This window comes from Chiloscyllium plagiosum, chromosome 2 (genome assembly GCF_004010195.1).
Source record: "Chiloscyllium plagiosum isolate BGI_BamShark_2017 chromosome 2, ASM401019v2, whole genome shotgun sequence".
NCBI classification, from domain to species: domain Eukaryota; kingdom Metazoa; phylum Chordata; class Chondrichthyes; order Orectolobiformes; family Hemiscylliidae; genus Chiloscyllium; species Chiloscyllium plagiosum.
In genome coordinates this window covers 138212374-138231921 of record NC_057711.1, presented here as the reverse complement: position 1 = coordinate 138231921, position 19548 = coordinate 138212374, and the positions used below count along the sequence as shown (strand labels likewise).

Below are 19548 nucleotides of genomic sequence, written 5' to 3'. Positions count from 1 at the left end.
ACAAAATCTTGTTCCATACATTACAATCAACATCATGCATATGTTTGGCTGACTCCATTAACATCCCCACCAGCTTCTTGCCAAGAACAAAATAGATGCTTTGCTAAACATACCATTTTTGTTTTGATTTGGGGTCATTTGAGTCCATAGACACCAAGGCTTATTCGATCTGCATCCAACTTTTGTCCCAATCACCACTAAAATCCATAATCATACTTCCATTACTGCACCAGATCGCATTTCTCCAATAGCCTCATCACTTACTTTCTGAGCATCAGTCTTCACAAATATTAGTTTATCCAAAACCAGCCACATTGAATTCTAACCACCAAGGTCCACTTTTCTTTATGACCATTGATACCCAAAGCCTTCATTCACGTGGCCCCAACTGGCCTTATCTCTTTCTTTTTGTGACCTTTAAATCTAGCCTCTTGTTTGTCAAACTAATTCCTCACTCCAACATCAACCCTCAACTCAACTACTTGCTCAGTTTTTCTATGCCTTTCTAACGCTCTTCAAAGAAAGTCATTTTGTCTGCACTTCTGACTAGCTGTCATTCTACCATTTTTACTCAGTGTTGGCATCTCCTCTTCAAGGAGACAACAGCTCTCGACAAGAACTAAGTTATTCTTCATGGTAATAACTTGATCATTCTTAACGGCCTTAAGCACCATGTCATTCCAATCATAAATTGGGTACAATCTGGAAGGAACTGATGGATCTCCAAACTAAGCCAGTGCATGATGTGTGCAAAGTCACCCTTGAAATGATTATCTAAGGTCAAATAGCAATTCATCTCAAACTGTAAATAGGATAGGATTAAGAAAGATTTAAAACAACGCATTAAATACAACGATTAGACTTGGTCTTTCTCCTACTTTAGTAATGTGCACTTGATCTTAAACAGATAAATATTAACATTCCAAAATTCATAGCAATTGCAATATAATGTTTGCGCCCTGGTCCATTGACTTTTCTCGATAAATGGTAAAGAGTACAACGCATATGGGTTTGTTAATTGGATGAGAGACTTTAATTACTGTAATGCTAAAGCTTCACGTAAAAATAGCATGCAACACGATTAGAAAGACCAGACATCAGAAGATACCTCTCTGTATTAAACTGACTGAGCATTTGACTGGTAAATGGAATCTATGATTTGAGCCTGCACACAGGAGGACACAATGTGTCATGGCCCTTTGAAATCCCTACTTGCATCTATTCGCTGCCTGATCAGATGAGAATTATAGTTGAAACAAAATTGGAGTATAACGTCAAATACTACTTCCCAACAACTTAACTAAACTGCTCCACTGGCTGATGCCACAGATACATGTAATTACTGTATCTCTGCACAAGCCAACATGCCAAAACCTACCTGATGATATGTCATTACACCGCTGTAATGCTTCAATCAAAAAAAAATCTTTACGTCCGAGCATTCAGACCTCTGCTTCACGTGCCCAAAACTTATTTGGGAATCAAATAGTTAATTAGATTGACAATTTAACATCAATTGATTATTAGTTTTTAAACCTTTGTCATCAGTGCAAATCAGGTGGTAATGGGTCACCTGACCATTACATACTTTGACAAGAGGCTCTTGTAGTGCAGTTTTAGTGTCCCTACTCCTGGATAGAGGCGCTTGGGTTCAAGGCCCATCTGCTCCAAAGGTTTGCAATAACATCTCTGTGTAGACCCTCAGTACACAAACACCAAGTGTCACTATGTTCTGAAGTTCTACCTGCCCCCAATGTTATGAAGGATTGATCTGGCCTCATTGCCATAGAATGCTCCAACCAGTTGGATCACCTGTCCCTCATGGTCAAGTTTGCAAAGAAAAACACCTTTAAATCACAAATCCACCAGGAAGTGGTCAACACAAGCTATCCTCAAGATCCTGTGGGACGAGGAGAGGGTGGATCCTGTCACATGGTTCCCTGAGCAGACTGCTAAATGTCACTCAGCAGAATGCCTCATCACTAGAACTTTCCAACAAGCACAGATACATGGTTTGGCCAATGTCTAAAAGGAGAAAGTGAGGACTGCAGATGCTGGAGATCAGAGCTGAAAATGTGTTGCTGGAAATGTGCAGCAGGTCAGGCAGCATCCAAGGAGCAGGAGAATCGACGCTTCGGGCATGAGCCCTTCTTCAGGAATGAGGAAAGTGTGTCCAGCAGGCTAAGATAAAAGGTAGGGAGGAGGGACTTGGGGGAGGGGCTTTGGAAATGCGATAGGTGGAAGGAGGTCAAGGTGAGGGTGATAGGCCGGAGTAGGGGTGGGGGTGGAGAGGTCATGAAGAAGATTGCAGGTTAGGAAGGCGGTGCTGAGTTCAAAGGATTTGACTGAGACAAGGTGGGGGAGGGGAAATGAGGAAACTGGAGAAATCGGAGTTCATCCTTGTGGTTGGAGGGTTCCTAGGCGGAAGATGAGGTGCTCTTCCTCCAACCATTGTATTGCTATGGTCTGGCAATGGAGTTGTCCAAGGACCTGCATGTCCTTGGTGGAGTGGGAGGGGGAGTTGAAGTGTTGAGCCACGGGGTGGTTGGGTTGGTTGGTCCGGGTGTGCCAGAGGTGTTCTCTGGCTAAAAGGACACTACCCATGAGATCCATCATGGAAGCCTAGACACTGTCACCTACTGCACATTGCTGGAGTAGCTGCAGAGTTTGGGTCCAAGTTACAGGTCTCTGTGCTATATGGGCTGTTCCCTAGGACACACACGGGGACAAACAAACATTGAATGCACCTGGGAGGACCATCAACTCTGTGAAAGATGCTCTGTGATCTGCCAGAAACTTAGTCTTCCAGTGGAAGGAGTTGACCTCAACTGAATGTTACAGACTGACACAGTCCTGGGTCCAGGGCCACATGCTGAGTGGTACACAAAAGTTTGGGACAGCTGCCATCACTGAGCAGTGGGGAAAGACCACTGTCTTTCTACCGAAGTACAATGGGAATCCATTCAGTTACCAGATCCCAGCAATGCCTCAAATACATGTAAACAGTACTTGACATAATTAAGAAATGTTGTTGGGTTTGTTGCAACTATAATGTTTGTTTGTCTCGACTTGCAAAAAATATACAGAACTAACTTTTAGTAACAGTGTATGTGTATGCAGAATTTGGGTGTGAATAAAATATACTTCTGCAAAACAAAACCTTTGAACAAGTTGAATAGAAAAATAGGTTAAATTAAAACAATTTATATTTTGTCAAAGAGGCTCCTGTGGTGCAGTGGTAGTGTCCCTACCTCTAACCCAGCAGACCCAGGTTCAAGTCCCACTACTCCAGAGGAGTGTCAAAATGTCTATGAACAGGTTAATGCAAAAATAATTTTAAAAGAATTTTAAAGTAATTTTAAAAAATAATTACTACCTTGTCCAATTGACTTTTATACAGAAACGCACATGGACTATTTATGATCTTGTTCATGTTATGAATTGCTCTCCAAACAGGGCATTAATATTTTCACATGTCCGTTAGCACGAATTACGTTTAAGACTGCATCAATCACACCATCCGAACTGTAAACATCCTGAGTGGTGGAGGCCCTTGTCATTCATTATGGTCATATTCTGTTGTTAACACCAACCATGACAAAATTTTACAAAATACAGCCTATTTAGAATCAGTTAGGCATGTAGGAAGAAATAGACACAATCTATCCTGAAAAACCATGAACTGTACACAGGAGAAACTTGTTGCCTTTGCAACAGGCATCTGTGAACCAGGTTTCAATGAGACCTCATAGAAGAACAAAAATGCATGCTTTGTGCAGTCATTTTGTTTTGGTGCAGAAGTCGTCAAATCCATGGAAACCAGAAATTGTACTCAGAACGCAGAATCCCTTAAATACAATAGGAAACAATTTTATGATTGTTGTAGAATATTTTGCAAAAGGCTATAACACGGTGATTTTAAAAAGTCGTAAGATAGATGTGATACAAAGCCAAAATAAGAGGGGAGGGGAGGGGAAGTCTAAGAGATTAGCTGACACACTGGGACAATGCTTAGCTGCTAAGTTGTCATTAAATACAAGTGGACTTGTGATTTGGAAAAGTCATTTATGATAAATATTCAGGTTACTAAAAAAATAATTGGAATTGATTCAGTTTTGCTGAACAAGTAGTAAATTCGAGATATTTCTCAAGGTGAGAGTATTCAATGAATTAATTGATGAGAAGATGATATATTTTTGTCTCCAGGAGCTTGAAAGCGAGAGTTGAAGTTAACAGTACGGAAGTCAGAACAAACGACAATACAGAGAAGTAGAAGAATTGGAAAGTGAGTCAATTCAGTTCCTGTCCCTAACTCAGTTAGCAGTTATGGAACAAGCAAAATATTTACCTCAACTTCAGCAATCCCTCTTTTGCCCTCCATCCACCACTTTGAGCTCACCTTAACACATACCAAGACTCATTTGTCTATCATCCGTAACTCACAATGGTTGCCAAACCAACAATGATTTATTTCAATATTCTCATCCTTATTGTTGACGCCCTCTATGACCTCACCCCACTATCCTCCAATATCTGGCTCATTCAATTCTGGTTCTTTTGACAGTAATTACACTCAAGGACCAACAAAATATTGATAGCTGTGTACTTTAAAAATCCTTTCTGATCAAGTTTTTAGGCGCTAATACAACAGTCACAACTGGCTCAACATCACATTTTATTAAATAAATGCAGGATACACCTTGCAACCCTTTCATCATGTTAAAAAAGTGCATATAAAACGTAATTGATACTTGGAAGCATTTAATTCCCCACTCTTCTGCTGCAGAAAATCCATGGCAAATGGAGGAGAGGGTGTTCAGACAAATAATTTAAGGACCCATTTCAGTGCTATCTTTAACTTTGCCAGCATCAGTCAGAGATTTATACTGGTGGAAAAGAAATTTAGAAAGTCTTTGGGTCTATCATTTTTAGGAATTCTTATATTTCATGTAACTGGCATAATTTGGGTTCTATACATCGGTGGGGCCAGTATCACAATTTCCAGTTTAAGATATGCTGTATACTCATAGGGGTCATATGCAGCTTTATAAACTTCTATGAAGGATCTGCATACATTCCATTTATGTCTCCATATGAATTGTGCCCACAATGTAACTGCCCATTTATTGCATCCTGTTCCTTTCTGAAGAACACCATCATTCCATAGAAGCTATAGGGCACTTTGCAGCAAAGGGTCAGCAGTTCCAAACTCAGTCCTGGACAGGTCAGTACAGAGAAACTTGGGGCAAAATCTTCTCAGGCCCTGAATAACATGGGGTCTGGTCCGAAATTGGGGCAGAATCATGTAAGAAATTGAGGAAAGGCCTTTCTTGATGTCAGGAGCAACAAGTTACATCTTTAAGTTTCGGATGTCAAGACGAGATTGGTGTTTGTGAGTGGCAAGAAGCCAGTAATTGGGATTATCATCTTCATTATTACTTAATCTCATTTCCATGACATGCACCTTCCCATTCTAACATCCCCAGAAACTATATACGGAGTATTCCCAACATGAAAGGCCAGTCTCCAGACCTCCACTCTGGAAGCTGGCAACAATGTACCAGGGAATCACATGTCCACTGACACCTGGCACATGCCAGTCTCTTATAACCATCATGATATCTCTGATCAACTCAGTACATCCCAGTGCTGAGTGCAGGATTGACTACTGTTGACATGTTGCCGCAACCAGAGTGTACACAGGGTCAGGAATCCAGCTCATCATTTGGAACAGGCTGCATTTCAATGCTTGCTTGCTCTCTCTCTCTCTCTCTCTCGTTGACTTGTTTAATACTTACCTGGCTGCTTAGAGCAGCCCTACCTATTAGTGCTTGGTCTCCTCAGCTGACCTTTCATGGTACTTCTAACTTGATTTGCTGCTGAGCATTATTTCAAGCCAGGCAGCCTGTCATGTTGATCAGCTGTGAATAGGGAGGTAAACAGCTTACTGCACGGCAGTGCTACATCAATCTCACACCTACAGCATGTGCCTATGCAAACACACTGCAGGTGATTCAACCAAACGGTCAAGTCTCAAAGTCAAACACAGACTGGTGCTCAGTTAAGGACAATATTCACTATCAGTCCAGGCCCAATGCAACCAGTCATCATGGAGGTTAATCCAAGAACGTGTGGGGCTTTAACAGAGAGAACTGTCCAGGGAGTCCTAGGTAATGTATCCTGAGCAGTAGGATTCAGCAATATAGCTGGCTTCCCCCAACTGCAAGGCACAATAGCTTACACAATAAGACAGCACTGTAGCTCAGTGGTCAGCACTGCTGCCTCACAGTACCAGGGACCAAGATTACGTTCCAGCCTTGTCTGGAGATTGCACATTCTCCCAGTGTCTGTGTGGATTCCCAGCAGGTTCTCCAATTTCCTCCCACAGTCGAAAGAGGGCCAGATTTAGTGGATTGGCCATGCTAAATTGCCCTGTAGTGCCTGGGACATGCAGGCTAGGTAGATTAGCCAGGGTAAATGTGCGATTACAGGGATAGGATGGGGTGGATCTGGGTTGAATGCTCTTCAGAGGGTCGGCACTTTGTTGATGGACTGAATGGCCTCTATCTGCACTGTCGGGATTCTATGATTGCACACATTGCGCTAATAGAACCAGCTGAGTTTAAGTGAAGAGAAATAAAAGACTTGATAAATGTTTAAGTGATCGGTGAAATCCTTAGCAGTTTGCACCTAGTCTGGGAGCAGCCACAATGCCTATACCTGCAAAGATTTTGCCCCTGCTACTTCGGATACCTTTCAATGATGGTTACGGTGTAACCCTGGGCTAGCACAGATGTAAAGCAGCTCACTCTTCAACCAGGTCCACAGTGGAGCAGATGAACCTCGAGAAGGTGAGGTTCTATTGCTTGACCAATTGTGAAGGGTCTGACAGTACTTCAGACAGAATGCTGTGTTCTAAGAAGAAGAACAGACAAAAAGGGGATATGATGGACACCGATAAACAGTCTGAAACATCTAAGTCATTAATAAAAATTACAAACAGCAGAGGACCCAGTACTTCAGACAGAATGCTGTGTTCTAAGAAGAAGAACAGACAAAAAGGGGATATGATGGACACCGATAAACAGTCTGAAAAGGATGAGAGGGAGACTTGGGGAAGACAAACAAAAATCACCTTCTGCAAGATAGAGTGCAGCAACATCAGGCATTGCAAACCAGACAGGATTCAATTGACACCATGCTGCAGCAGGCTACAGCTGGTTGCAGTGATCACACACTGACTGCCAAAATTGTTGGGGAGACCTCTTTAAAAACAAATCTGCCAAAACATGGCAAGTCAGTCAGTCCAGAGGCTCTACAAACAACCACCATCATCAGGAGAAGATATCTACAGGGCTTGGAGTCAAGAAGTTTTGGGTGGTGGGGTGGGGAGCCTGAAGGAAGTGTATGCTGTTTTGTTTCCTCTGTCACGCATTAACATCCATAACCAAAGTCTGATTAAGGAACCAGAACTGGATGTGGCTACCAATATTATAATTGCTAAAACCTTGCATTAAAGAGACAATACTTACAAATTGACAGAATTTGGCAGGAGCATCTTTGGCTTATATCTGCCAACATTCCACAAGTATCTTGTATTGTCTACCACTCCATTTAGACAAAGCCTAAATAATCTGCCAGCAACTGTACTGCCAGATGAAGGGCTTATGCCCGAAATGTTGATTCCCCTGCTTCCCAGATGCTGCCTGACCTGCTGTGTTTTTCCAGCACCACACTCTCAACACTGTGGGAGGAAACCAGAGCACCCAGAGGAAACCCACACAGACACGGGGAGAACGTGCAAACTCCACAAAGACAGTCGCCCAAGGCTGGAATCGAACGCGGGTCCCTGACATTGAGGCAGCAGTACTAACCACCGAGCCACCATGGCACCCCAAAGGACTGCAGTACAAAGAAATACAATAGCTATCAAGTGCGCAAGATATTGGAGTGAATACTATTAAACATAGTAATGGGTTAGCAACGTATTAACTGGGGTTTGGACTTCAGGCATTGCATCCCAAACACCCCTTCCAAAATTTCCTATCAATATTTAATTCAGGTTATTGCAAATGTTTGATAATTGAACCAATTACAACCAAAGTAACTTAGACCATACAGTGATATTCTTGTTCGAGAAAAAAATGGCACAGAAACACGATTTGGCCAAATCATTCTCTGTCATTCAATGTGAGCATAATCATTCACTACACATAATCTATCCATATCCATTGATAAACCTGTCTAGTAAAAGTCTATAAAGAATTTCTAATAAGAGTTTCTAATGATCTCAACTTTCAATTGTGGCATACTGTCCAGGTGTATGAGGGAGAGATTCACAATTATAGAAAATAGGAGCAGAAGCCATTCAGCCCCTCAAAACTGCATTGCTCTAGATCTTGGCTGATAAACATCAATGCCATGTTCCCACATATCTTCAGATGTCATTAGTAACTAGAAATCTATCATTCTCTGTCTTGATGTTAATTACTAGGCTTCTACAGAACTCTGGGTAACAAATGCCAAAGGTCCTAGGGAGTGTTGCTGAACAAAGAGACCTTGGAGTGCAGGATCATAGCTCCTTGAAAGTGGAGTCACAGGTAGATAGTATAGTGAAGAAGGCGTTTGGCATGCTTTTCTTTATCGGTCAGAGTATTGAGTACAGGAGTTGGGAGGTCATGTTGCGGCTGTACAGGACATTGATTAGGCCACCGTTGGAATATTGTGTGCAATTCTGGTCTCCTTCCTATCGGAAAGGTGTTGTGAAACTTGAAAGGGTTCAGAAAAGACTTAAGAGGATGTTGCCAGAGTTGGAGGATTTGAGCTATAGGGAAAGGCTGAACAGGGTGGGGCTGTTTTCCCTGGAGTGTCCAAGGCTGAGGGGTGACCTTATAGAGGTTTACAAAATTATGAGGGGCATGGATAGGATAAATAGACAGTCTTTTCCCTGGGGTCGGGGAGTCCAGAGCTAGGGGGGCATAGGTTTAGGGTGAGAGGGGAAAGATATAAAAGAGACCTAAGGGGTAAGCTTTTCACGCAGAGGGTGGTACGTGTATGGAATGAGCTGCCAGACGATGTGGTGGAGGCTGGTACAATTGCAACATTTAAGAGACATTTGGATGGGTATATGAATAGGAAGGGTTTGGAGGGATATGAGCCGGGTGCTGGCAGGTGGGACTAGATTGGGTTGGGATATCTGGTCGGCATGGACGGGTTGGACCGAAGGGTCTGTTTCCATGCTGTACATCTCTACGACTCACCATTACTCCTCATTTCATTTCTAAAGGTTGGCTTTCTAGTCTGCTCCAGACTTCAGCCACGGAACACATCCCCCCTCCCTGCCCCGCTTATTTCTTTCAGAACTTCATTACATTTCTAGGAAATCACCTCTCATTCTGATCTCCTCTCCCAAAGACAGTGCCACTATCCCAGCATTCATATGGCTGCTCTGGTTCAATTTCTTGTCATAGGTAAACCCAAATATGGTGATGGTGGTGGATTGGGTAATGGTGCTGCCATTTAATGCAGAAGGGAAGATGGTTAGATTCTCAGACTGTCCTGCCTGACACAACATGTCTTTTGAAATTTACTCAAGGGTCTGCTATCATTGCCACCCCAACACAACCCTTTTCCAAGTGATGCTTTCTAGGCCATATCATGCAGTTAAAATTATTCCTTAGATCTCCTCTTTCTTCACCTATTACTTTACCAGTAAAAAAAAGTGTTTTTCAATACATCCTCTCAATTCCCTCAACTTTTAAAACCCCTTAAATCTCCCCTTAATCTGAGCGCTAAGGCTCCAGTCTCTCCAAATCACAGAAGCTCACCTGCTCTGCACAAGGTTGATGATCTATTTCCTCAACAATGGTGCCCATAAATTAATAATATCTTCGAGGAGAAAGTGAGGACTGCAGATGCTGGAGATCAGAGCTGAAAATGTTTTGCTGGAAAAGCACAGCAGGTCAGGCAGCATCCAAGGAGCAGGAGAATCGACATTTCGGGCATAAGCCTGAACTTTCCTGAAGAAGGGCTTATGCCCGAAACGTCGATTCTCCTGTTCCTTGGATGCTGCCTGACCTGCTGCGCTTTTCCAGCAACACATTTTCAGCATAAATGAATAATACTCTAGCTGAGACATCAGTAGTGATTTATAAAGCTTTATATAGCTGCCTTGACTTTGGATAAAGCCAGCGTATGAATGATTAAAGTGACTCATAAAGCTGCTTGTATCTCGGTGCTAGAGTGTCCAGGAGTGGGAAGCAACAATCAGAAGCATTAAAACAAAAAACAAAAACGCACATTTACAAAAAAAAAACCAGCACGTCCGAACCTTTGGGACTCACCACTACAAAACACCTCTAGCTTTGGATTGAATCGGAACCCAGAAACCATTGCTGGAAGGAGCAAGTTACATTTTTCTTCAAACTTACCAATGTAGGAATACAGCAACATAAAATATTTCAATCTGGGGACACGACGTTTCATTTTCTCCCCCAGATTAAAAGGAGTTCCGACAGAAGCTAAATTCAGTTTTATCAATTGTTTTACTTGAAGTTGAGATTTTCAGTAATACAACCACAATTTTCAGTGAGGACTTACTGTCTGTGTTGGGTTGTGGTACAGAGTGACTCAGTGTACAAGGAGCCAAAATTGCGACAGGTTTCCCACTGAACATACCTGCTGCAGACAGAACTCTTTCAAAAATCAACAAACAAGTGCTTGCAGGTCAATATCAATTTTATTGAATGGTGCAGCAAGCTCAAGGGGTTGAACAGCCTAATCCTGATCCTAACTCTTAAGTTTATCTGCTACATAAACAAAAACGCAAGTGAACTTGGAAATTTCCACCTTGTCCCCACTGCTTTATGACAAGGGCATTTGCACAAAAGCAATTTGGCCACTATGAGTTCATGCAACAGCCTGTAAAATATGGTCACATTAATAAAACAATTTATTTTCCCAGGCAGATAGCAGGGTATGTGCTGAACAAAAGTACTATTTTAAAAGGCCACCAGAGGTGTCAGTTAAGATTCACAATGCAACACATGACAATGATACCTGAAGCAAAGAGATAGCTATAAATGGAAAACAAAAGGTATCGACTAAGATTTATATTTACTGAGCAACTTACCAAAACCTGAGCCATTTATTACAGCTGGAGAACAGTACACAAATTCAATGGAATTGTTAGTTTTCAATACAAAATCTCAAGCAGGCACATGGGCATTAGTGGAGAATTCTGTATGTGAATGTGAAAAATTGAAGCAGTTTTCATTACAATAAAGTTCCTTTATTATATTCAGTGCACTTTACTCAAATGCACTGACAGTAGCTATTTCTGCCTAAATTACTTGAGCAAAAGCACTAAATGGCAATGCTGAAATGAATAATGCAAGTGGATGGTAAATGGATTTTCTTTTGGTCAATACAAGTGCCAGCTCATTTTAAGACATGGCAACCTTGATTTGTGGGGAAACCTGACTTTATAGAAGCGGCTAAAGATCCTTAAAAAACTTTTCCCCCACTCCTCCTTCCCATCCCCAATAAAAAGCAAATGGCAAAAAACAAGAATGTAGACCTCGAATGATCTGTTATCAGACACTTAACAAGGTTAAAGGTGCAGAAATGAATTACTTTTTAAAATTTGAATTCCAACGTTGGCCATACACAGTGGTTCGGTCAGACATCAGAGACAGGATAATGCTTCAAGCATGATCCTCTTTCTGAAGTTCAGCCTTCTGCTGCATGTGACAAATAAGATAAATCCCAGGGCTAAAATGGTTTGGAAATAGTTGTAATTAAAAAAAGGAAAATTGCAAGTCTTGGAAATATGAAGTTAGAAAACTGCAAAAAATCAAACAAATCACATCAAGCAACATCTGTGGGGAGAGGAGTACAGTTAATATTTAATATGCAGGATCTTTGAATTCCTCAATAATCTTATAGTTAGAACAAGTTAACTATTTGTCTCTTCACAGCTGCTGTCCTTGAGTGTTTTTTTTAACATCATATTGTTTAATTTGGCATTGCGAACCTACTTCTATCCACAAGAAGTTCAGACCTTGATTGTGCACACAGGAAAAGTATCTCCGACATATCAAGTTTCAAGCTTTTTTTTTAAGCACACCTTTGGTCCTGCAGTTTAGTGTGCACTAAGCTCTGTATGTGCCCATTTTTACAATGTGGACAGCAAGTTGTTCTCTATTGCAGCACCCTGCAAACTGAAAATTATAATCCAGACATTTACAATTTTCATTCTAATAATTTAACCAGTATGTTGCTAACCTAACAGTGAAGAGAAAGTTTAGTCATTCATGGTCACCTCTGACAAAGCAAAACAGGACTTTTGCAGTCAAACAGAAACTTGCAAAATAAAAAAAAAAATCATGCTGCTTTTATTAGTTTTAAGCGCACATATATAACAAGTGAGCAAAATCAAACTGGTAATCTTCAAATTCATGAAACCTATCCCACTTGTGCCTTAGGGCATAAGTCACTAGAACCAATAACAAAAATTTCTACTGAACATTTGATATTGTTAGATCACCAAGTACATCCTCAGGAGAACACTTTAGTAGTTCCGCACAATCCGAACAATTGTACATACACGATATTTGAATTTGGTCCATATTAAATTCTCAAATAATGCACAGTTTTTATTGCTTGGATATTTAAAAGCGCAATAAAATTCTTGATCTGATTTGACTGGATCAAGTTATTTCGATGTTCAGTTTCACTGATGTGTGATCAGTCAACAGGAAGTCTTCTAAACATACAAACACAGCCAACAGTACCTCATCAGTTCATTGCCCTTGGGAGAGCTATTAATTTCCAAATCCATTCTCCCAACTGATTTAGTCTTTGCATCTGACCTTGCCCACCAGCATAGTTCACACTGATGTCAAAACCAACTCATACTGCAACTTCTACAATGCCAGCCTATCACAGCTCAACACTTAACACTGCACCAGCATCTAACCAATGTAAGAAAGATGCATTAAATAATATCACTGCACAAGCTATGGTATATTTCCCAAGAAATTCAAGGTGCGATCTTCTCCAAAAAAAAATCAGTAAATGCTGTGATGTCCAAAAGTTGATGCTTTTCGCCTGGTCATGTATATGCCTCATCATCCTGAGTTTCTAAAGGCTGGCTGCATCACTGTGGGATGTATTACACTGATAATAGTACAGAAGTTCAAATTCAGGTAGAAAAAGATTATGCTGACACACACTTTTACATTGTGAGGGGCCCAACTCTGTGGCTGCAGTCAGCAGTGTCCTTTCATTAGCAAACTGTGAACTGAGGCATTTTATAACAGGAATTCATTCATTGGACATGTGTGGAAACTTCAGTGTTTCAAAGCCATAATGGCATGTGGCAACGTATGGACTCACTTACGTAATTGCCCAGGCTGTCAATCTCAACCACATCATCATAGCAAGCGGGGAGAAAGTACTTCCATTCAAAATTCTTCTGCATTTAAAAACATGTCACCATGACAAAATGTGACAACGTCTGGAGAAGTGTGGGATCAGAAGATGGCAGAAATAGTACCCTTACCAAGAAAAATTAAAGTATTTATTGAAGAATAACTCAATGGAAATATTGACATCATGCATCCTGCGCATCTCATTGCTAGTTTTTTTCAACAAATATTTGTATGTAAATTGTTTAACCTGGCCAGCTGTTACTCCGTGGATGCTTTGCAATTTAAAAAACTATTAGTATATACAAATGCATCTTGATAAATGTATAATTCTTTCAAAACATGCTATTCATGTGTATTCTAAAAAAAATGGTAACTTGGAAGTACTGTTCCTTTTCGTGAAATTACTGTTTAATAATAGTAAACCTAAATAAAACCCTCAAAAGAAATCAAACATTTTGGCAAATCAAAGTTAGGATCAAGTATCCTCTTTTCAGACACCGTACACCAGATTAGAATAAAGTTCTCTCTAATCTGTTCTAACACTGTGCCTGATGCACAGTGTTTGCTAGAAACTGTTTAGGCTCTCCTTCACTCACTGTGGTATCTCTAACATTTTCCCCCCAATAATGACTTTACGTATTGTGGTCACCAAGAGGTCAACTGGAGCCACGTCCTCCACTTTACATAATATAAAAAGGTAGCTTGATTCTCAAAAGCGACAGGCATCTATTCAGATGTAGAAGACCATTTGGCTAAACCATAATGACAGTCAATTGACATGTGCTTTTATTTTTAAAAAACCTTCATAGAAATTGTACCCAACTATTCACAGCTCAGCTCAATATTTGGAGTCCCTGCCAAGTATCTACAATACCTGACTAAATTTGCAGCAAATCCCCATGACTTAACAGGAAGAAGCAGCAAGTGAGGACTGCAGATGCTGGAGATCAGAGTCCAGAGTGTGGTGCTGGAAAAGCACAGCAGGTCAGGCAGCATCCGAGGAGCAGGAGAATCTAACGTTTCTGGCACAACCTCTTCATCAGCAATGAGCAGGCATTCCTGAAGAAGAGCTTACACCCGAAACGTCGATTTTCCTGCTCTTCGGATGCTGCCTGACCTGCTGTGCTTTCCCAGCACCACACACTTGGTCCATAATTTAACAGTCTGATATTTTAAAAGTTTATATATATGCTCATTTTTTGTATAATTGAAAGCAAAACAAGAACAAAGTTCCAAAATTAGGAATAGAGTTTACAGCTAGGCAAATAAACATGGTTTATCTCAGATACCATAACTAATAAAATTCATAAAATGATTTAATCAATTCAATGATGCAAAAATATATGAAGCATTGACACACTGACATATACCCCTGCCAACACAAATGACTCATCCGTGGTGTAAAACTTGCTCTTCATTTTTAACAACTCTGAAAGTCTGGTCTTGTTTTCAAATTCCAAACTAGTCAATACAGACAAGACAATTCTGACTATTAATTGTAAAATTAAACCACATGTACCTTTTCATCACATTCTGTTGCTGTTGCTGTTGCCTCCACCACTTTGTTCCTGGTTAAATTCTTTTTGACCCATCGTTCCAGCACAACGTTGAACTTCATGAAGACCACATAGGTTCCATAGGCTGACAACAAAATTACACTCTCCCACCAAACGATGGTATTACTCCGGAAGAAAAGTATAAGCAAAATCAGGTCAATAATATAAAAGGACACATCTCGGAACAGTGGCCACCAGGTGAGGCGCAAGATTTGTTTAGAGAATAGGGCGCACATCCCAATGACAAAGAGGATGTTGAAGACGGCAGAGCCCACTATCGTCCCAATCCCAACATTGCTGCGAGATATGAACACTCCTATCAAAGAAGTGAAGAGTTCTGGGGCTGACCCACCAGCAGCCATGAAAGTTGCCCCTGCCACATCATCGGATATTTGCAGTTTATCAGTAATAATTGTCAATGAGGGTACAAAAAATTCATCACATACTATAGCTAAGGCTACGAACATATAAATCATGCCTAGGACATGTAGTATCACAAGTCCTTTCCTTCTCTGGGCCAGCGAAATGATATCGTGGGGATAGTCCCCACTTTGGGTTCCATTATTGAAAGATGTTATGGGCGCCCGCACTTGGTACTTCAAAGCAAAGTCGGATTTGGGGGTGAGGTTCTGAAGCTTGGAAAACCTCGGTTTCTCCTCGAAACCCAGCAGAGTTCTGCGTTTGAGCGGGGGGCTTCCGGGGTTGGCTGGCGTGCAGGCGAAGGCACTGAAGAGGAGAGAGAAAGAGCAGAGGGCCAGCACGCCAAGGGAGAAGGCCAGGATCCGCGGCAGCCTCAGCTTCCTCATCAGCCGCTGCTTGTGCCGCTGGAACGCTCGCCCGGCGCTGAGCCGGCAACATCCAGCCGGCTCCATCACCTCAGGCAGCGGACTCTTGGACTCCATGGCAGCCTTTAGTCTTCACCGAATCTAAATCTCCTTCTGGTAAAGCTTGATCGATGGGAATAGTGTCTTCATGCACCAATTGTCTTCATGGCGGTGGCAAGGGGATTGTTCCAACGACAAGACTGAAGATGAACCTTGGACCTTCTCCTGCTGGCGGGACTGATGTGCGAACTCCTCTCTCCTGCGGGAACAAGGTGATACTGGATTTTAAAAGAGGCTCCTTAACACAGGCCTATGTAGAAGGTTAATAAAGCAGCTCTTGTACAATCATAGGAATTAGGAGCGGGAGTAGGCAATTCAGCCCTTCGACCCACTCTACCATCTAACATGATCACTGCTGATCTTATCCTAGTCTCAGCTCCACTCTCCTGCCTGCTCCCCCCCCCCCCCCCCACCCCACTGCCCTTTATCCCGCTTTTCATCAGAAACCTATCGATTTCTTTCCTGAAACTGCCCCTTTAATTCTGCCTCCACTGCACTCTGGGCCAGTGAGTTCCACCCAGATTCCCAACCCTCAGGGACAGGTTAAGGAGCTGCCCCAGGAAGTGGTGGAGGCTGGTGCAATTACACCATTTAAAAGGCACCTCGGTGGGTACATGAATAGGAAGGGCTTAGAGGGACACGGGCCAAGTGCTGGCAAATGGGACGAGATTAGGTTAGCATCGGGTCCGCATGGATGAGTTGGACCGAAGGGTCTGTTTCCGTGCTGTCCGTGCCTATGACTGGACAGGTAGTTCCTCATCTCAGTTTCGAACCTACCTGCTCTCACTTGTAGGAGACGGTCTCCAAGAGGGACAGCTATCCAACATCTACCTTATCAATCCCCTTAAGCATTGCATACATACCTGTCTCCTATATACAGTACACGCACATCTCTATACATAAATATACCTCTACATATCTACCTACACACAGATATATCTGCATAAACAGATATAGGAGAAAGCGAGCACTGCAGATGCTGGAGATCAGAGTCGAGAGTGTGGTGCTGGAAAAGCACAGCAGGTCAGGCAACATCCGAGGAGCAGGAGAATCGATGTTTCGGGCATAAGCTCTTCATCAGAAAGGGCTCCTGATGTCGACTCTCCTGCTCCTCGGATGCTGCCTGACTTACTGTACTTTTCCAGCACCACACTCTCTACACATAGGCACATATGCACATAGATATATCTATCGACATACTTATATACCTACACTAGTTGATTTTTTTAAAAAAGCATTAAATTGAATTAAACGATATAAACATTTACTGCAGTCAAACATGAAAAGGATGTCTCCATTCTACATTACCAGGAGCGATAACGACAGCGGTCAGTTTGGGTAATGGTCCGGGAAAAGTGAGCCTCTCTCGAGAGTTTGTGTTGAGCCGTATTCAACAGAAAAGGAAGGCGCTGGAACTGGAAAGGAAAATAAAACCAGCCAAGGTTTTGGCCTTTAATCCGAGTCCAGTGACCCCTCCCTGCTGGTAAATGCAGCCCGAAGAGGCTGGCCGAGATCAGAACGCCTTTGAAGATCTGGATTATAGATCGGCTGTTGGAGGAGGAAGAGATGAATAAGGTGGCGGCTGAAGACAGGGCAGCCTCCAAATGCAAGTTGTTATCTCTGGAGGGAAAGCCGCAGAGTATCATGTAAAGTCCGAAAGCCACTGAAAAACCAGCGCTGACCCCATCGCTGCCAACAACACCAGCTCAGCGAATAAACGCACGCAAGGACTATAGCAAGCTCAACCATTCGCTTCGCGATCAGTTCAAATTTGTTTCTAACTGCTGGTAGTCTCCAGTTACGTCACTTTATAAGGAAAGCTTCTTGCCCTTTTGTCTTTGAAGGAAGATCAGAAAGGCAGAGGGGAGGGAGGGGATAGAATCCAACTGGGAACATAGGAAATACTGCGCTGGTTCACTGCGGGACAATTATTCAAGGAACTGTTTAGTGCCTGATCAGAGCTGGCTCTGCAGCCTGAAGCGAACTGGATGTCACTGTTAGCCCAGACAGTAAGGTAAAATGACCCTGACATAGCGGACTGCCTTTCATTACAACAGCACAGAGAACGTTCCGTTTCCTAAAGGTATAGGACACTACACTCATTTTCTGCCGTACTCAAACACATTCAAATTCAGCTTTGAACAACTCAAAGGCTGATATCAACAGGGACGCTGTAGGTTTGATCCTTTTAAAAATGCACCAAAATTCTACTGTGTACCAGTGTTCCTTAACAGAGGGCCAGCGAGCGGAAATAATCTGTACATTGCGCTGTAATTTCAAACAAAATGATAGGAGACACAAAACCACGCTGGGGGCAAGTGTTTTGCTTGTATTTACATTCCAGATAGATGCATTTGTAGATACTTATAACCTGAAGATAAAAGAAAAATCTTACCGTGATGTTCAGCAGCAGGCGGGAGTTGGAGTGTGGATTGCTATCCGCTGGTTTGTCTTGTATTGCTGCTGCTGCTGCCAATGTTCAGCCATCAGGAGGCGCTGTGAGGGGGACTGACTACAAACAGCACTCTCACTCTCACACACACACACAGTCAGTCTTTAGCAACAGCACATTCCCATTTCTCTGGAGACACACAGCGCCATCTCATCTCTACACAAACCACGGGGGGAATAACACGTGAACCCATCTGGAAAACGATCAATATCAGTCAGCATTCTGGGATGGAACCGGTCAAAAAAGCAAGCATTGGTTGGGCAAAGCCGTTTATGGAACCAAAGCCAAAGGGGATTAATCTTTGTCTGGGAGCAGTAGGCACGGTTACCAACGCGGCATATTTGAATACACAAAGCACGTTTGGAGAATTGTGTCTTTGAGAGTCTGATTTCAAGTGGAGGGGGCGAAAAGGGGGACATGAGTTGGATTGGGAGTGAGCTACAAGGTTCCGCCTCAGAGCAATGAGCTTTTCCCTCAGAATCGCTCCCCGGCAGCAGGAAGATGGCAATGCGTCAAACAGCAGCCGCTTCTCTCTCTCTCACAAGATTATTAGCATAGACTCCTGAGTCGGTTTTTGATCGACCTGGTACGTTGCAAATCACGTTTAAGCGATTTAATGAAAGCAAACGGATTTAAACGCTCCATGTAGCAGATGCTGAACGAGAGCCAGTGTAGGAAAGTTCGCATTTAATGTTCTTGCGTTTTGCGCATTCCCACAGTGTTTACAGACTCCTGAGCAGTATGTAGGCAAGATTGGACGTGCTGGGACTGTTTTTTTTTATTTGCTGACTGGACTGCATTAGCTGTGATTAGCGATTCTGCAGTGACTGAAAATGCTGCTGGTTTAGATGAATTGCAAGGTAGCTTGTTGGGAGAATAGATAATTGTTCATTTGAATGCGGGGTGAGCTGGTCATGAGACTCATCGCAGCTTTGCACAGCTGTCCAGGAGCTCGATCCGAGTTTTGTATTTTTGTTGCAGTTAGCATTTTGTCGGTTGGTGTTTGGCATTGGAAGGGAAGGCAGTGCAATCAGTGTTCGCGAAACTGCACGGAAATAACATCGTACAGAAGTTACTTGTAAACGAATTGGCGTTATGAAGGAAGCCACAGAATTCAGTACACTTTTAAACTGCACTCTCAAAGATTAATATTAGTGTCTTCATATATTAGGGGTAAAATACTTCTTTGTATGTTTAACCTGCAATTCTTTCAAATTGTTGAC

General features: G+C 42.3%; 1 protein-coding gene across 3 annotated transcripts in view; it reads right to left on the bottom strand.

Annotated features, from left to right (window-relative positions):
* slc24a2 (solute carrier family 24 member 2) overlaps positions 1-18998 on the bottom strand; it is a 297478-nt gene extending 278480 nt beyond the window's left edge. The window contains exons 1-3 of one of the 3 annotated variants that reach the window (XM_043719054.1): positions 18269-18998; positions 17182-17421; positions 14953-16072 (exon numbers count right to left, since the gene is read on the bottom strand). In XM_043719054.1, the coding sequence (XP_043574989.1) occupies positions 14953-15891 (939 nt within the window). In that variant the 5' untranslated portion in view covers positions 15892-16072; positions 17182-17421; positions 18269-18998. The remainder of the gene's footprint in view (positions 1-14952; positions 16073-17181; positions 17422-18268) is intronic. The other 2 variants (XM_043719046.1, XM_043719059.1) reach the window with 2 other exon arrangements.
* Positions 18999-19548: the final 550 nt, after the last annotated feature.